Genomic DNA, 18,226 nt, shown 5'->3' with positions numbered 1-18,226 from the left:
TGACATGAATACCAAACATTGCCAGTAAGACTGTAAATTGACCCAAGCTCTATTAGAGGGCAATTTGACAATATATATCAAAATTACAAATATTTTGACCTAGTAATTCCACCTAGAAGAAATTTATGCTACAAATATATTCACACATATGGTTATTTATCACAGCACTATTTGTTATAGTAAAAGAGTAGGGCCAACTTAAATGTTATTAGCAAGAGATAAGTTAACTGCATGATATAGCCATATTGTCGTTGTTGTTTAGTCACTAAGTCGTGTCCAACTCTTTTGTGACCCCATGGACTGTAGCTCACCAGGCTTCTCTGCCCGTGGGATCTCCCCGGCAAGAATACTAGAGTGGGTTGCCATTTCCTTCTCCAAGGGATCTTCCTGTCCCAGGGATTGAACCCTTGCTTCCTGCATTGGCAGGTGGATTCTTTATCACTGAGCCACCTGGGGAGCCTGATATAGTCATATATTTTAATATTAAGCAACTGTTAAGAAATAAAAAATACAAGGTTCTATAATCTTAGTGATAAAGAAAGGAAAATATATTTGAATATGAGAAATACACATATATGGTTAAAAATCTCTAGAAGGACACACAAGAAACTAGTAACAGTGACAACCTATTTCAAAACAGAGGTAAGGAGACCAAATGGCTAGGGTAATAGAGTGGCAGGAAAACTTTTCACTGGGTAACTTTAGGTTATTACTTTTTTCAACCATGTGAATTTTCACCTGTTTTTAAAAAGTAAGTGACAAAACAGAGAAAGCAGAAATAAGGAAAGTATATTCTTTCACCCCTTCACCCACTTTGAACATTTTTCCACATCTGCTTTATTACTCCTTCTCTCTATAAGAATAATATATAGGTATATATATAACATATATATGTGTGTATGTATACGCACATATATATTTTTTCCTGAACCATCTGAAAGTTAGCTGTAGAGATCATGGGGCAAAGGTTTATTTACTGAAGGACACAGAATAAAGATAGTGGTATTGTCTGGTAGGATAAAGGCTATACAAAGGAGGGAAGTCAGTATAGAGGAAAATAACTATCAGAAGGACTAAACTAAGTGATTTCAAATAAAATACAGCCAGGATTTAGAAAATAGTAACATAAAGAGAAAAAAGGAGCTGCAGAGTGATAAACCAGGCTGCCTCAGGTCTATGCGTGAGCCATCAGAGTTCTTGAGAGACCCTCCTGACTTCAGAGCTCACAAACAGCACAAAGCATAAAAGAGTCCCAGGGTCCTACGTTGGCCCCTGTCTTCCCCTTCCTCCCAAGATGGGTCTTCCTTCTTTACCTTGCTTCTGCTGGGCTTCAAGTTCTGCAGATTCACACTTTGGCCGGGCTTGCACAGACAGAAGGCACATTCTGGGTTCTTGTTCTGTTCTTAGGGGTACGATCTCCTGTAAGAACATTTCCTGTTCCTCAGTGCGGACTGAGACCTGAGGTAAATGAGATATAGCTCAGAACCTCACTCTGGTAACATTAAACAAGAATCTACTATCCAGGGCAGTGGCACCCAGCTCTCTGAAACTTGAAATAAACTTCTTTCCATATAACAGCCTGCCATAATCCTACTCAAGGCCAATACAAATGTCACCTCTTCTGGAAAACCTTCCCTTCCCCAGTCGGAAGTAATTTCCCCTATATTAACTGTTAAAGTATATTAAATGTACCACTTTTACATTTTTGTCTATGCTCAAAGAAATAGAGAAGTGACAAAGAGAAGGAAAAGAAGGTAAAAAGAGGCAGAGGCAGAAAGGAGTGGAAAAGAATTTATGGGGAAATAAGACAGAAGTGAGAAAGAAGGAAAAGAAGGGGGAAAAGTAAAGGGAAATAATGAGAGAAATTACAAAGAAAGACAGAAGGGAACAAAGGAGAAAGAGAAAGGAAAGAGGGTATGAGAAGGAAAGAGGGAAGGAAAAAGGAGTGAAATCTCTCATATTCCTAATAGACAATGCTTTTCCGAGGTCCCCATCCCCTTCTTTCTGGGAAGATGATCTTGTTTTCTATTTCTCCAAGATCACAACCATCTCAAAAAAATCCTCTCTCCTTCACTTTACCTATCTCCACTCTCTTACTCTTCTCCTTTCCTTCTTAGAGGAAGACGTCTTTTCTTTTTCAAGGCTTGTATCTCTACTTTTGCCTTCAATCTCATTCCTTTCTGCTTCCCTTTGACCCTTGCTCCTTCAATTAACTCATTTACTCAACAATTTCAACCACTCTGTAGCTTCCATTCCTTCATGGACCCACTACCTCTTGCACTTAAAAAAAATAAAAGAAAAAAAGGTTTCCCCAGCATGGTAGTATAAAAACAGGAATTGGAATCTAATCACTTACTGTTTCTTAGTTTAGTATCGATAGCTCTGTCACCTTGGGCTAGGAATTATTCTGAGATTATATGACATCATGCATGTAAAGCACCTCACATAGGCAATGGCATATGACAGGCCCTCAAATTACTTCCCCATCCCTCTTCAATAGCTTGCCTAGTGGCTCAGACTGTAAAGAATCTACCTGCAATGCAGGAGACCTGTGTTCAATCCCTGAATCAGGAAGATTCCATGGAAAAGGGAATGGCAACCCACTCCAGTATTCTTGCCTGGAAAATCTCATGGACGGAGAAGCCTGGCTATAGTCCATGGGGTCACGATGAGTCAGACATGACCGAGAAACTAACACACACACACACATACCCTTCAATGGCTAAAGTTTGTAAATAAAAAATTACCATATACTGACACTATTTCTCTGACATAGTCTCATTTTGTAATCTTTCCCTCAGAATAAGAGCCAAAATCAGCAGAATACTATCTCAGACAGAAAAAAAATGTTTTGATACTTCAAATTTTGGGGTGTGTGTCACTCAGTCTTGTTCAACTCTTTGTGGCACCATGGAATATAGTCCAACGGGCTCCCCTGTCCATGGTATCTTCCAGACAAGAATACTGGAGCTGGTTGCCATTTCCTCCCCTAGATCTTCCCAACCCAGGGACTGAACACACGTCTCCCGAATCTTTTGTATTGCAGGCAGATTCTTTACCACTAGCACCACCTGAGAAGCCCTCAAATTTGGGGGAGAAGGGAGAAAAAAGCCCAGTATAGTGAACTGTGCCTTCTGTCCCTGGATCTTTGACTAGGCCTTGAAAACCACTAGCTACCCACAGCAAGCTGCAAAGAAAGGACTGGTTAGCAATACAAATTCATCATGACTAAAACCAAGTTTACTTCTGCCTGCACCTAAGAATCCCATTCTTTCTTTTGGTTCTCTTCCTACCTCCCTGGCCACTCCCCAGTTTCCAGTCTGGTTACTCCCCTGATGCTCTTTTTGTCTCATGGCTTTAAATACCATTCATATTCTGGCAAGTCCCAATTTTGTATTTCTAGAACAGATTTCTACCCCCCGCTCCCACTGAATCCCAACACTTTATATCTAGTTGCTTGCTCAAACTTTCCACTTGGATTCTAAGGAGAATCTCAAAATTAACACATCCAAAACCTAGCTCTTGATTCCTGTCCCTCTACTCCAAACCTATGTCTCTCCCAATCCTTACCATCTCAGTGAACGACGAATTCATTTTACCTGATGTACAAACCAAAAACCCTGGCATAATCTTTAACTCACTTTCTCTCATATCCTGCAACCTATATAAACACAAATCTTCTCAAGCTCTACCCTCAAAATGTATCCAGAATCCAATTACATTTTGCCACTTCCAATACTATTATCCTAGTCAGGCACCAGCATCTCTTGCCTGGATTACTGCTTATAGCCATAGCCTCCTCAACTGGTTTCCCTGCTTCTAACTTTGTTCCCTACGTTCTCCTTCCCCACCCCCAGGCCCAGTGTAGAACTTTCCCAACATAGAAGCTAGAGTGATTATGTTAAAATTAAAAACTTTAAATTGGAATTAAAAGTCAGACTGGGGCATCCCTGGTGGTCCAATGGCTAAGACTGTGCTCTCAACGCAGGGGGCACAGGCTTACCCCCTGGTTAGGGAACTAAGACCTGCATGCCACATGGTGTGGCCAAGATAAAAGAGCAGCAACCCTCTATACTTTTTTCACAGGTGCATTCCCAGGGCCTAGTAAACAACAGATGGCCAATTAATATCTGCTGAATGATGAACTTTTCCCAATTCACTTTCCCCTACGATCTTGAACTTGGTTAGGAGTGTTTCCATTATACTAGTCTTTCAAGCTTGAAAATCCCTAGTGCTTAGCCTAGAATAGACTGCTGAGTACAGTTCTCCATTCTTTCTTCCTTCTTTATACCTCCATCTGTATCATTTTCAATTAATTCTTACCTAAGACATGCCTCTTCCTTTGCAGTCACACTTTCATGATCCTGTTTTCAACTTAGACCTTTTTGTCACATGGTCCTTCCCTCTTCAGGCTTTGTACTTCGATGCTGAATTATACTTCCTTTTCATTACCACTGTGATTATCTAGCAGTATCCTTCAGTCACTAGATGCCAGTAGTACCTCCTAACGTTAGGACAACCAAAAATGTCCCACAACACTGCCAAACACCATTTGAGGTACTGAAAAATGTCCCACAACACTGCCAAATGCCCTTTGAGGTGCTGGTTGAAAACCACTGTCTTTATCAATGTTAAAACAAAACAAAATGGCCCAACATAATTTGCCTCATTTAAAAAAAATTTTTTTTTGTATCTTGGTGTTAGTAAAACTCAGACTCAGAACAGTTTAGGAGCTTCTGTCCTACAGAATGAAATCTAAACTCCAGAGGTTGATATTTAAGGTTCTTTAGTCTCTGTTTTCAACTCTTCTATGGACATCTCACCTTTTCAACTCAACTGGGCTTTCAACCACTCAAAGAAACATGGGTTCCCTCCATGGCCCTCCCTCCTAACTTTCCACTCTGCTCCTACATCTCATTCCTCTGAGATGGTGACTTTGATTTCTCAATCTTTTAATCCTTTAACGGAAACAAGGCAGAGGATATATCTGCAAAACCTTATTTCTTAATCACCTGTGTTGTGCAGAAGTGATATCCCTTTCAAGAGGCTGCTGCCCACCCTTTAATGATCTCTCTAACATTTTCTCTGTACTAGAAGTCTGTTTCTGGGCAGCATTTCACCAAACAGAATTTTGTAGCTTAATACAGAAATACACGATCCTTCCACAAAAAAGACATAAATAGTTAGGACTACATTAACCAGCGTTCTGTGACACTCAGGCCCCTTTCTGATGCACCAGTCTTGTCAAGGATACATTTTGTGAAATAGTATTAGACTTCATTCTGGCCTAGAAATCCATAATTCACTTCTCAAGACACCACATCTATGTTCTCACCTGATATCCTGGCTCATCCAACTCTCTCTCTAAATCCTCCAGCACAGTCACCACCTCTTCCCCACTCTCTGGATGCTGTTCCTGGACCCAGGCTTGGAGCTCCTCAGGCAAGATGGTCAGGAATTGCTCCAGCACCAGCAGTTCCAGAATCTGCTCTTTGGTGTGGGTCTCTGGCTTCAGCCACTGATGGCAAAGTTCCCGGAGTCGGCTCAAAGCCTCTCGGGGCCCAGATGTTTCCTGGTAGCAGAACTGCCTGAAGTACTGTCGGAAGACCTCCCTGCTGTGGGTGTTGTTCTTTTGCAGGTTCTGATACTGCTTAGTGGTGTATTTATGCTCCTCCTCCAGCTCCTCTTCCTCTATCTTTACTTCCAAAAGTTCATCCTGGTCCTTGTTGGCCTGGATAGACCAAGTACCTGCCATCATTGCTATGCAAAAGCTTATCAATGCTTCAAGCAAGATCTCCCGTGTAGCTTCTTTCTGGTTAGAACTGAGGGAGAAGCTATCATCATTAACCCAAACTACACCATAAACAAAAATTGCAAATTCTAAGAATTTAAATTTGCACTTTGAAAGCTGCCTCCAGGGTAATCTACTATACTCAGAGAAGTGCTCTGATAAAGAAGATTCAATAGACTAATTTAAAGAAAAAGAATAAGTAAAAGGTGCTAAGTTGTTTCAGGATTTTCAGGACAAGGAAAGTAAGATTAAGAAGGAAATATTTCCACTTAGTAATAGAAAAAAAGGAGGATTAAAAGGAATAAACAAACAGAGCAAACAAATTATAACAAAAAGCTGAGACATCCTTGAGTAGTTGCTTTTTAAATTCTTTTAAAACTCAGATGATGCATAATGGGAAATTATTAAGTCATAAAAGCTGCAGTTACATGAATTTATTTCCGCAGGGACTTAATCTCTCTGCTCCTGATTCTTTATCAAGCGAAAAAGCTGGAGACATTGGTTTTTCAGGCCCTCTTCTACCCTAGTAACTGTAATTCTAAATATAAAGGGATGCTTGTAAAAGAGGCCCTAGGACGTGGGTCAGCGCCTGTGACCGACGAGTGTTCGGAAATGTCAGATGGCGCAGAATCAAGAAGGGTACACAGCGCGAGGCAAGCCCGGGAGGTATGAGGCGCACAGCCGGGTCTCTCCCTCATCCCGGGCTGTGACCCCCTCCTCAAAGGGCTGGGGGCTAGCTTCTGCCTCAAGTAGCTTCTCGCGGACCCACCTGGGCCAGTGAGCACCAGAGGACGCCCCACTCCAGCCTGGCCCGATGACGGCCAGCAACCCACCCGCCGGGTCCGCAGCAAAAGCTCGCCCAACCACAGCCCCAGGATGCCAGCAGAAGTTTCTCTACCCGATTCAAGGGGGTGAGGTCTCGAACGGTTTCGGAACCGGAACCCAACAAGAGCGACCCACAAAGGCCGGAAGCGGCCGAGTACGGAGCATCCGGTCATTTCCGCCGCCACTCTAGGAAGAGTGAGCTCGCTACTCGGTAGTTCTCCCGTGCGCTCTCCAGAGATGACTACGGAGGATTCACAGGCCCGCGGTTTCACGATACTTTTCGCCTTCTGCTAATCTTCCGCGATACTTTTCGCCTTCTGCTAATCTTCCGATTGCTAGTATCCCCATTCCTCCAAACTGATGGGTGGTCGAGGCATGGCGAGCCTCTCTGAGCTAGGTAAATCCTATGCTTTTTCACTCTCACGTTTATTTGGGTTTCAGCACCTTTGATATTAAAGATGTCTCAAAGGGATTTCTCCCGAGGTCCTTCCAGACTCAGGAGGGGACCTCTTCTACACACTTCTCAAGGGTCAACCTGGCAGTTTCTGCTTACTTTTTCACTTTCTACAATTCCCTTTTATGCGCTAATGATAATGGGTATACATCTGAAAACCCATAGAGTTCAATGGGAAAACTAAAAGATAATTTAGTAAACTAGCAAAAATATAAAATTAACACACTGAAAACAGTACTTTCCTATGTGCAAATAACCAGTGATAAAAGGTACAACATATAATGGAAAAGAATACCTAATTTATAATAGTAACAGCAGCAGCAGCAACAAGAGGAAGAAAGAAAATAAGTGGGACTAACCGTAGGAAAAAATTGCAAAACCTGTATGGGGAAAACCTCCTGAAAGGCCAAATGTATAGTTAGACAAATAGAAAACCACATGCTAAAAAGACTGCTGAGAGTCTTGGTTCAAAAGACTCAATGAAGAAGTCAATCTTCCAAAATAAAAGTATCAACAAACACTGTTCTAGAGTTAGACAAATTGGTTATAAAGTTCATATGGGAAAATAAGAATAGCCATGATACTCTCTGAAGAGCAATAGTGAGGGACATACTAATCAGATATCACCACAAGTTATAAAGTCCCTACAATTGAGTGTGATACTGTGTAAGAACAGACAGAAATAGACCACACCCCAGGATTCTTGCCTGGAGAATCTCATGGACAGAGGAGTCTGGCAGGTTACAGTCCATTGGGTCACAAAGAGTCGGACACGACTGAGTATGCACACACCACGCACTAGACCGAGGTACATATGGATATTTAGTAAATGATGGTGGCATCTCGAATCAATGGGGGAAATGAAGGGCTTGGAGATAAGTTGTATTAGGACAACTGATAGCCATTTGGTCAAAAGTAAAATTGCATTAATATTGACCATCACATCACAATCAGGATAAATTCCAAATGGATAAAAAAAAATGTAAAAAATATACCTATACATGTATTAGAAGAACATGAGTAATAATTCTAACATCTGGGAACAGGAAACCTTGCCTCAATTTCCAAAAGCAGCAAAAAAAAAAAAAAAAAAAAAAAAAAATCAGTAAATCTGCCTAAAAATAAAATGGATTGGTTATCAAAAAATACCACAAAGAAAAGTCAGAAGTAAAATGACACACTGGAAAATGTTTGCAACATATTACAAAGGACTAATATCTCAAATATATAAAGGGTTCCTAAAATATTTCCTAAAATGAAAGTAACTGAGGACTTCTTGGTGGTCCAGTGGCTAAGACACCGAGCTCCCAATGCAGGGGGCCTGGGTTTGATCCCTGGTCATCAAACTAGAACCCCACATGCCACAACTAAGAGTTCACACGCTGTAGATCAAAGACCTCATGTCCCTCAACTAAGACCTGGCCCAGTCAAATAAATAAAGTATTTTTTAAAAACAAAAGAGAGAAAAAAGAAAAGAACCAATAACCCAATGGAGAAAATGGACAAAGGAAACAAAGAGCTGACAGAATAAGAAATTGTAGCAGTGCTCAAATGTCTGTAAAGATGCTCAACTTCACTCAAAATATAAACATACAAACTAAAAACTACACTGAAGTACCATTAGTCATTTTATCAGACTGGAAAAAATTCAGAAGTTTGACAATATACTCTATTCATGAGGAAAGAGGAGCTCTTATGCATTCTCAATGGGAACACAAAATAGTACAGCCCCTATCTGGAAAAATAATAAAATGTAGCAAAATTGCTTACATAAGTTTATTCTTTGTCCCTGCAATAGAAATCCACCCTAAAGATATACTGACAAATTTACAAAATACATATGCACAAGGTTATTTATTTAGATAGTCAAGCTAAAAGACTGGAAGCAAACCTAATGTCCATCAATAAGTGATTGATTGAATAAACTGTGTCATAACTACCAAGGCAGCTATAAAAAGAATGAGAAGTATTTTGATGTACTGCTATAGACTGCCTGTTGGGTGCTGACAGCAGCAGACTACTGGTGGTAGGCAGAATAATGACACCACCTGCCCCACCCTCACCAAGAAATCTACTTCTCACCTAATCTCCAGAACCTGTGAATTTATTATGTTACCTGGCAAGAGGGATTCAGGTTGCAGATAGAATTCATCTTATTCTATCCAACTGACCTCAAGACAGGTTTTCTTAGTTGAGAACTAACTTTTTTGTTCCAATAAAGCTTGATTTCTGCACATTGAAACTTGAATTCAGTATTACTTTCTCTAATCACAAAATACTATGCTTATATTTTGTTTTTTAAAGTTAAATTTTATTTAATATAATTATAGATTCATGTTTTAAGAAAGAATGCAGAGATCTCATTTACTCTTTACCAAGTTTCTACTAATAGCAGTATCTTGCAGAACTATAGTACAGTCACAACCAGAGCATTTACATTGTTACAGTCAAGATACAGAACATTTCCATCACTACATTAATCTCTTTTATAAACACACCTAATTCCCATCTTTTCATTAATGACTGGCAACCATGACTCTGTTCTCTGCTTCTATAATTTTGCCATTTCATATTTATTTTTTCATTTGTTTTCTTGACAGAATTGTGCAGCTTGTAGGATCTTAAGTCTGCCAACCAGGGATCAAACCTGATTTGATCACTGCAGGCTCTCTGCAGTGAAAGCACAGGGTCCTAACCACTGAACTGCCAGGGGATTCCCACATTTCTCTATTTTCTTTTTCTTGGCTTCCTGTAGGTTACTTCAGGAAGTCATTTTTTCCTTTTTAATTGCATTTTGATTTATCTATTTTTGGTATTTTGTTGTTGTTCAGTTGCTAACTCGTGTCCAACTCTGTGACACCACAAATAGGCTCCTCTGTCCTCCACTATCTCCTAGAGTTTGCTCAAACTCATGGCCATTGAGTCTGTGATGCTGTCTAACCATCTCATTTTCTGTCACTTCCTTCTCCTCCTGCCCTCAATCCTTCCCAGCATCAGGGTCTTTTCCAGTGAGTCATCTCTTCACATCAGGTAGTGAAAGTATTGGAGCTTCAGCACCAAGTCCTTCCAAGGAATACGAGGGTGGATTTCCTTTAGGATTGACTGATTTGATCTCCTTGCAGTCCAAGGGACTCTCAAGAGTCTTCTCCAACACTACAGTTCAAAAGCATCAGTTCTTCAGCACTCAGCCTTCTTTATGGTCCAACTCTCACATCTGTACATGACTACTGGAAAAACCATAGCTTTAACCATATGGAACTTTGTCAGCAAAGTGAGGTCTCTACTTCTTAATATGCTGCATAGGTTTGTCAGCTTTTCTTCCAAGGGGTAAGCATCTTTTAATTTTGTGGCTGCAGTAACCATCTGTAGTGATTTTGGAGCCCAGGAAAATAAAATCTGTCACTGCTTCCACTTTTACTATTTTTGGTAAATCTTTTTGTACACTTTTTAAAGTAGTTGCTCTAGGTTTCCAGTTATATTATACACACTTATCATGTTCTATTGGCATCATCTTTTTACCAATTTGAGTGAAATATAGAAACCTTGCTTCCCTTTACATCTCTTGCCCTCCCCACTTATAATTCTCTTAATTAGATATTTCCTCTAAATATATTTAGCACCACAGCACACAAAATTACAATTTTTGCTTCAACAGTTAAACATAATTTAGAAAAATCAGGAGGAGGAAAGCTTGCTGTATTTACCCATATTCTTTCCTGATTATTCTCTACTTAGAGATTGTCCTTTCACCATTTTTTAAAATGTAGGTTTCCTGGTGACAAATTCTATGTCTTACTCATCTGAGGATGTCTTGATTTTTTTCTGTTCACTCCTGAAGGATGGTTTCACCAAGTACAGGATTCTGGCTTGATAGTTCCTTTCTTTCAGCTCTTTAAAAATACCATGTCAGTCTCTTCTGGCCTCATTACTCATAAGAAATCCACTGTCATTTGAATTTTCTCCTATAGATGTCATTTTTTCTCTGGCTGCTTTCAAAATCTTTTCGCTGTCTTAGGGTTTGGGGAGTTTAATTGTGATGCTGTTTTGAAAGGATTTCCTTCGGTTTGTCCTGTTTCCATTTTGATCAGCTTCTTGAATCTGCAGGTTTACTTCTCTTGCCAAAATTGGGGACTTTTCAGCCACTATTTTAAGTAATTCTTAAGCCCCATCCTCTTTGGGACTTCAGTGATATGATCATTACATCTTTCTACAGTTGCACAAGTCCCTGAGGTTCTTTGTATCATTTCAGTAGTTTCCTTTGGCTTCTATAACAAATTACCACAAACTTGTGGCTTAAAACAACAGAAATTTATTCTGACAATTCTAGGGGCCAGAAGTCTAAACTCAAGGTTCTGTGCAGAGACTCTGAGGTAGAGACCCCATTTCTGTCTCTTCCACTCCTGGTCATCCCTTGGTGTCCCTGGAGCTTGAGGTCACATCACTCCAATCTCTACATCCATCTTTACATCACCTTTTTCTGTGTGTCTAACTTCCCTCTGCCTCTCTCTCATAAAAATATTTATTATGGCATTCTGGACCCCTTCTGGATAATTCAGGATAATCTCCTTTTCTCAAGATCCTTAATCACTTATTTTGCCACATAAAATAACATTCACTGTTCTGCTGCATAATGTTTATAGGTTCTGGTGATTAGGAAGTGAACGTATCTTTGGGTGACTATTTTTTCAGTCTACTACCCTCTGTTCCTCCTTTCCCCCCCTCCAGCTTACTTTCTCTCTTGTTAGAATTGGGTTATTCCTGTTGTTCAGTCTTCTAGTTCAGATTTTCTCTAGCCTCCATCCTGTTGTTAAGACTACCCACAGTTCTTTCCCAGCTGGAACCATGGAGGGTGCAGAAGAAAAGAAAAAGAAGGTTCCTGCTGTGCCAAAAACCCTTAAGAAAAAGCAAAAGAATTTCGCAGAGTTTAAGATCAAGCGCCTGAGAAAGAAGTTTGCCCAAAAGATGCTTCGAAAGGCAAGGAGGAAGCTTATTTATGAAAAAGCTAAGCATTACCACAAGGAATACAGGCAGATGTACAGAACTGAAATTCAAATGGCTCGGATGGCACAAAAAGTCGGCAACTTCTATGTACCTGCGGAACCCAAATTGGCATCTGTCTTCAGGATCAGAGGTATCAACAGTGTAAGCCCAAAGGTTCGAAAGGTGCTGCAAGCTCCTTCGCCTCCTGCAGATCTTCGATGGCACTTTTGTGAAGCTCAACAAGGCATCAATTAACATGCTGAGAATTGTGGAGCCATACATTGCATGGGGGTGCCCAAATCTGAAGTCTGTAAATGAATTGATCTACAAGAGTGGTTATGGCAAAATCAACAAAAAGCGAATTGCCCTGATAGGCAACACATTGATTGCTCCATCTCTTGGGAAATATGGAATCATCTGCATGGAGGATCTGATTCATGACATCTATACCGTTGGAAAATGTTTCAAAGAAGCAAACAACTTCCTATGGCCCTTTAAATTGTCTTGAAGAAAAAGACCACCCATTTTGTAGAAGGTGGAGATGCTGGCAACAGGGAAGACCAGATCAACAGGCTTATTAGAAGGATGAACTAAGGTACCTACCAGGATTATTTCTGTAATCTTGTCCGTTAATAAACAATTGAAACAAATTGGAAAAAAAAAAAGACTACCCACAGAGTTTTTACTATTATAATTGTATTTTTCAGTTCTCAAATTTCCACTTTATTTTTTTACATCTTCTATTTACTTGCGAGGACTTTCTATTTCCTTGCTGAGGGTTTCTATATTTTCACTTCTTTTATGTGTTCACAATTTCCCATTGAAGCTTTTTTTAAAAACGTTTATTTGGCTGCACCAAGTCTTAGTTGCAGTACACCAGATCTTTGATCTTCTTGCAGCATGCAGATCTTTAGTTGCAATATGTGAGATCTAATTCCCCTACCAGATATTGAATTGGAGCCCCCTGCATCAGGAGAGCAGTCTTAGCCACTGAACCACCAGGAAAGTCCCTCATCGAAGCATTAAAAGAAGCAATCATGGTTGCTATAAATTTCTGTTAATTCTAAAACCTCTATTAGCTTGGTGTTGGCATCTCTTTTCATTCCGTTTGCGATCTTCCTGGTTCTTGGTATTTCGGATTTTTTATTGCTATTTTGTATTGTGTTATGAGACTGGATCTTAATTAAACCTTAGGTTTTAGCTGGTTTTCCCTGAAATTACTGTGGTAGGGTAAATAGGGAACGGTGACACGAAGGCAACGTCAGAAAAGGGCCAGTGGAGTCTGGATTTTTACCACCATTCAGCAATCACTCATCAGCGCTCACACAGTGTCTGTGGTGACCACGTGGAAGTCAGAATTTCTACCCCTACCCAACTGTAAGGAGAACCTAAACGGCAATCTAGTAGAAACTTGGACTTCTGCATCTACCTGACAGTAATGAGCTCCCACCCTCCTCCACGTCCCCTGCCACACTTTTGAATCTGTCTTCTTAGCCACAGAAATGCACGAGCACTTCCCTTTGCTTTGCAAAACTGTGAGGATCACGTTATAGCTTTTTTTTCTTAGAACTAAACCTCTACAAATATGTAATCATGACCATTATTATAAGAGATTTTCATGAAAACTGGGAAACTGCTCAGTTAAGTTCACGAAAGGTATAAGAAACCATTTTTTAGCTTTAAGGGTCCGTCAACCGATGGACACAGGAGGAGTTTCCCCGCTAGTATCTGTATCTCCTTCGAAAACCTGATAGTCCGCACAGACCCCGCCCTGTACCAAGTTTGTGTTTAGTTCTCTGCATCTCCGAAACGTACAGAAGCGCCGACATGGAAGAGTCGGTTCCTGAGGAATCTATGTAAGGCAAGGGAGAGGAACCCAAGCCAGGCCTAGGAAAAGAGGACAAACCCCCACTTCAGCCCCAAGATCTCTGCAGAAGTAAATGGCGACCCACTCCAGTATTCTTGCCTGGGAAATCCCAGACAGGGGAGTCCTGCGGGCTGCAGTCCGTGGGGTCTCAAAAAGAGTCGGACACGACTTGGCGACTAAACCACAAATGGAGCATCCAGCCTCGGGATAAACCAGGTTTCCACCTAATCCCAGTTACAGTCCGGGACTCAACCAACCAAAGGGGTATTTAAGCCACAGCTCACACCAGGAACTGGAAATACGTCACAACTCTCAAACGCATCTCCATTGGTTCCTCAGCGCCTCTCTAGGAAACTTGGAGGACCTGTCATTTTGGTGGTTAGTCTGGCAACTGACCCGACTTTGCGTGCTCAGAAAGTGAAAGTGAAAGCCGCTCAGTCAAGTTCGACTCTTTGCGACCCCATGGACTGTCCATGGAATTCTCCAGGCCAGAGTACTGGAGTGGGTAACCTTTCCCTTCTACAAGGGATCTTCCCAACCCGGGGATCGAATCCACGTCTCTCACATTGCGGGCGGATTCTTTACCGACTGAGCTATCAAGGTGTTTGCTCAGAGGTTTCCTCCTAATCGCTCAGGCAGGCAAGTCGACGAGGGTTCGTTTGTAACCTCTGGTGTCCAGGAGCCACTCAATCTGGGCTTGTATCTTTCTATCCCAATGAGGACACCTGGCCACTCTCACCGGATGCTGCGCAGCCCTAGGTTCCCTTAGCAGCGGGTCCTCTGACCTTCCAGCCCTTAGGATCGCTCTCCCGAAGAGTCTCTTAAGATACCAACTGTCAGTTACCTTCACTCGGTTCCCAGGGTCTGAAACAATAATCAACACCCGCCTACGGAAAGAGCGGCAACCAAGGGGGCAGAGGACGGCTTGCCCTCCACTGTTTTAATTCTTTGAATAATTGAGTCTCTCTGAGTAACCTAACCACTGATTTTGTCGGTCTAGGGTGGGGCCGGGCAACTGCACTTCAAACAGCCCAGGTGATTCTAACACAGGCAGACACCAAGAAACAATGGCTTCATCATAGAGCTAAGGTAGCTAGCACGGAAATCTGAATGTGGGTCCAGAGACCTAAAAACATCACAGGGTAATTTACAGACTGTTCTTCTCCCAGTTCTCCTTTTTATGGACAGTATTAAAATAAATGAGAACCAAAGGCAGAGATTACCACTGCTTGAGACACCTGTACCTAAGACACTTGAAACAACTGAGATGGAGGGATTTCTAATATGTACTGTGAAGATGAAGAACATCACTTGGTAAAGATGTCTCTGCATCTTTATTTTTTTCTCTTTGGACACCATCGTTGGCCAGAGTTTTAGTGTCTGATTTTGCCTTCTGATTCCTTTTTATATTCTCACATTTTGGTCATCCTTTTTCCTCTTTTCATCTGTTTTCTTTTCCTGATGCCTAAAATGTATCTCAGGGCTCCAACTCTAAGTGTTCATGAAACTACATATAATTCACAATGATCTTTGTTCATAGTTTTGTTTAAAACTTTTTAAATGTGATTAAAAAACAGATCACCATAACTACTTAACCACTCAGGTTTCACTTTTCTCATGTACGTATGACATGAGCTAAACTCCAAAATTTCTTTTTAAATCTCAGTATTTTTTGATTCTTGGAACAGGAGAATCAGAGAATGGCAACCCACTCCAGTATTCTTGCCCGGAGAATCCCACGGACAGAGGAGCCTGGTGGACTGTGGTTCATGGGGTTGCAAAGAGTTGGACACGACTGAAGCGACTTGCATGCATGTATGCTTTCTCTGACTATATACTGAAAAGCTCCTACTATACCTTTGATGATTCTACACTGCCTATCAAACAAAGACTCAATGCATTAGAAAAGTGTTCAAGGCCCTCTCAATCTGGCCCCCACCTACAATCTCCCACACCTGCACTTCCCTGCAGGAACTCTGTGACCCAGACAAACTGGAAACCCCCCTGCCTCTTGAACATATCTTAAAATTGGGGTCTTGCCTCACCCCATCCTTCAGCCAAAAATACTTTCCTCTATCCTCCATCTCCCTCTGCAAAGAATCGACATTCCTCTCAATTATTAATTCAACATTTAACCAATGACCCACATATGTTGGCATATATTTTATATTTCAAAATTCTAAAACAGAAAATCATCTTATTTTATAAAATTTTGACCTTAGGCATACTTTTATTTAGAATCTCCTCAGAAATAACTTTTGTCTTACTAGGAAAATATAAAAAAATCTACTATAAGTTACTTTTTTTAAAGGAAAGCATTGTCAGATACAGAAAATAGGAGTCATTTCCAAATATAAAAAATATGGACAGCATCTTGATTCTCCTAGAGTCCTGACCTTCAACTCAAATTTACAGTGAAAGAGAATCTTCAGGACTCTATCTACAACTCTAGGTAGGTTTTAGTTGCAAGATACTTAGCCATTTCTTCCTCTTTTTTTTTTGGTTGCACCTAAGGCATGCGGGATCCTAGTTCCCTGACCAGAGACAGAACCATGCGCCCTGCAGTGGAAGCAGAGTCAACCACTGGACCACCAAGGACATCCCACTAAGCCATTTCTTGATATAGTGTCCACTGTCCTAACTGCTCAAAAGGGTGCTGGACTATCCTTCAAGAACCAATAAGCCTATTTAATTGGATTCGAATCAATATTTCTTATACCTTGCTCAATCATAAAACTGAATTTCTTACACCTTGCTCAAACATAAAACCAAAAATCTCTTTCAGATTGGACTTTTCAAGAGCACAGGGAGGGATGGATACTGGTCCAGGGAACACTTGAAACGAGTTCAACACTAGAGACTTCATAGGCTGAATAAAAGGAGCCAGGGTGGGAAAAGAGAGACGTGAGGGAAGTTTAGAAATGTAAAGAGACAACTAAGAACTTCTGGCCTGGAAGACTGGAATAATCCCAGCAACAGCCAAGGTCTTCATGCCATTGTCTGTGTCCATGCTCAGTCGCTAAGTCATGTCCAACTCTTTTCGACCTCACTGTCTACAGGTTAAAGCAAATATTATTTCTCAAATAATGAGGAATGTGGATCCTAGATAAAAGAATTAGCATAAGAGAATTAGTACAATCAGTATCAGAAAACAAGGAAAGTTAGTTTGGTGAACTGTAAGTCATTTTAATTGCGTGAACCATCATTGCATTCTAAGAGTACATCTGTCTCTACAGCATATATAACATATTTTGTTTCTTGGTATTTTACCAGCTGTTGAGAAAATTAAGAATTTTTTAAAAGCTACAAACAAAACAAAAAAACAAGCACAGAACAAATCAAACATTCAACCTTCAATTGCAAATGTAAAAACTCAGTTCATTAGAAATAGTTCCTCTAAAACCCTAATCTGTTCATATTTTAAATCTTTTAAAAGCTGAAATAATTGAATTATCCAAACATGCTGCTTCAGCATATTGGAGAAGCATTTAAAATATTTATGAACTCAGATTATAACAGTATATATACTATATCACTATGTGCTCAATTGCTTAGTTGTGTCCAACTGTTTGCAGTCCCATGGACTGTAGCTCCTGTGTCCATGGGATTATCAAAGCAAGAATACTGGAGTGGGTTACCACTTCCTCATCCAGGGATTGAACCCACATTTCCTGTGGCTCCTGCAATAGCTCTGTGGATTCTTTACCACTGAGCCACCTGGGAAGCCTATTATATCACTATATGGAGTATATATTTAACTTGAGAAGTTGATTTTATTGCAAATTTATCCTACTATATTTTCTTTAACTTCATCCTAAAATCCCTCTGTATTTCTATTGGATATAATTTAAACCTCAAGACACAGTAAACTACATACTCGAGGAAATTTAAGGTTTTTTTCTTCTAAGAGTGTTGATAATACCTACAATCAGTCACAGGTAGTGACATTAACAGTTTGAAATGTTAGGTCTAAGAATATATAATAGAACAAAATACATGAAATCAAAAACATTACCTATCACTTCATTTCTCCATATAAGCATTATGTGCAATTCTTGTCATCCAAATCCTGTTTTCTAGCTCATGTGGAGGTTGTTAGCTTTTAAACAGAAAGAGTTTGACTTGGACCAAACTAGGGAAAAAGAATAAAACAATATATAACATTTTGAAGTAGCAATTTTTCATCTGTAGGAGTACGTTGAACTATGGAGCACCAACAAATGATATATCACCAACTGGTAAACAGAATAAGGAAGCTTTCTGTTATAAGGCAGAAATATCTAAAGATTATACTGTTTCATGAAAACAA

General features: G+C 40.4%; 1 protein-coding gene and 1 pseudogene across 6 annotated transcripts in view; one reads left to right on the top strand and one right to left on the bottom strand.

Moving 5' to 3' along the window:
• The window catches only part of ZSCAN12 (zinc finger and SCAN domain containing 12), a 36,392-nt gene that overhangs the window by 14,704 nt on the left and 3,462 nt on the right, over positions 1–18,226 (bottom strand). For 2 of the 6 annotated variants that reach the window (XR_010660005.1, XM_065912004.1), the window contains exons 1-2: positions 5,336–6,541; positions 1,314–1,458 (exon numbers count right to left, since the gene is read on the bottom strand). Coding sequence is in view for 4 of the 6 variants with exons in the window: in XM_065912004.1 (XP_065768076.1) it covers positions 1,314–1,458; positions 5,336–5,758 (568 nt within the window). In the remaining 2 variants the exon portion in view is untranslated. The other 4 variants (XM_065912002.1, XM_065912001.1, XM_065912003.1 and 1 more) reach the window with 4 other exon arrangements.
• Positions 11,871–12,960, top strand: LOC136151114 (large ribosomal subunit protein uL30 pseudogene; annotated as a pseudogene).

Source organism: Muntiacus reevesi, chromosome 20 (assembly GCF_963930625.1).
Source record: "Muntiacus reevesi chromosome 20, mMunRee1.1, whole genome shotgun sequence".
NCBI classification, from domain to species: Eukaryota; Metazoa; Chordata; class Mammalia; order Artiodactyla; family Cervidae; genus Muntiacus; species Muntiacus reevesi.
Note: the sequence above shows the minus strand (reverse complement) of the source record. Positions and strands in the feature narration are given on the sequence as shown.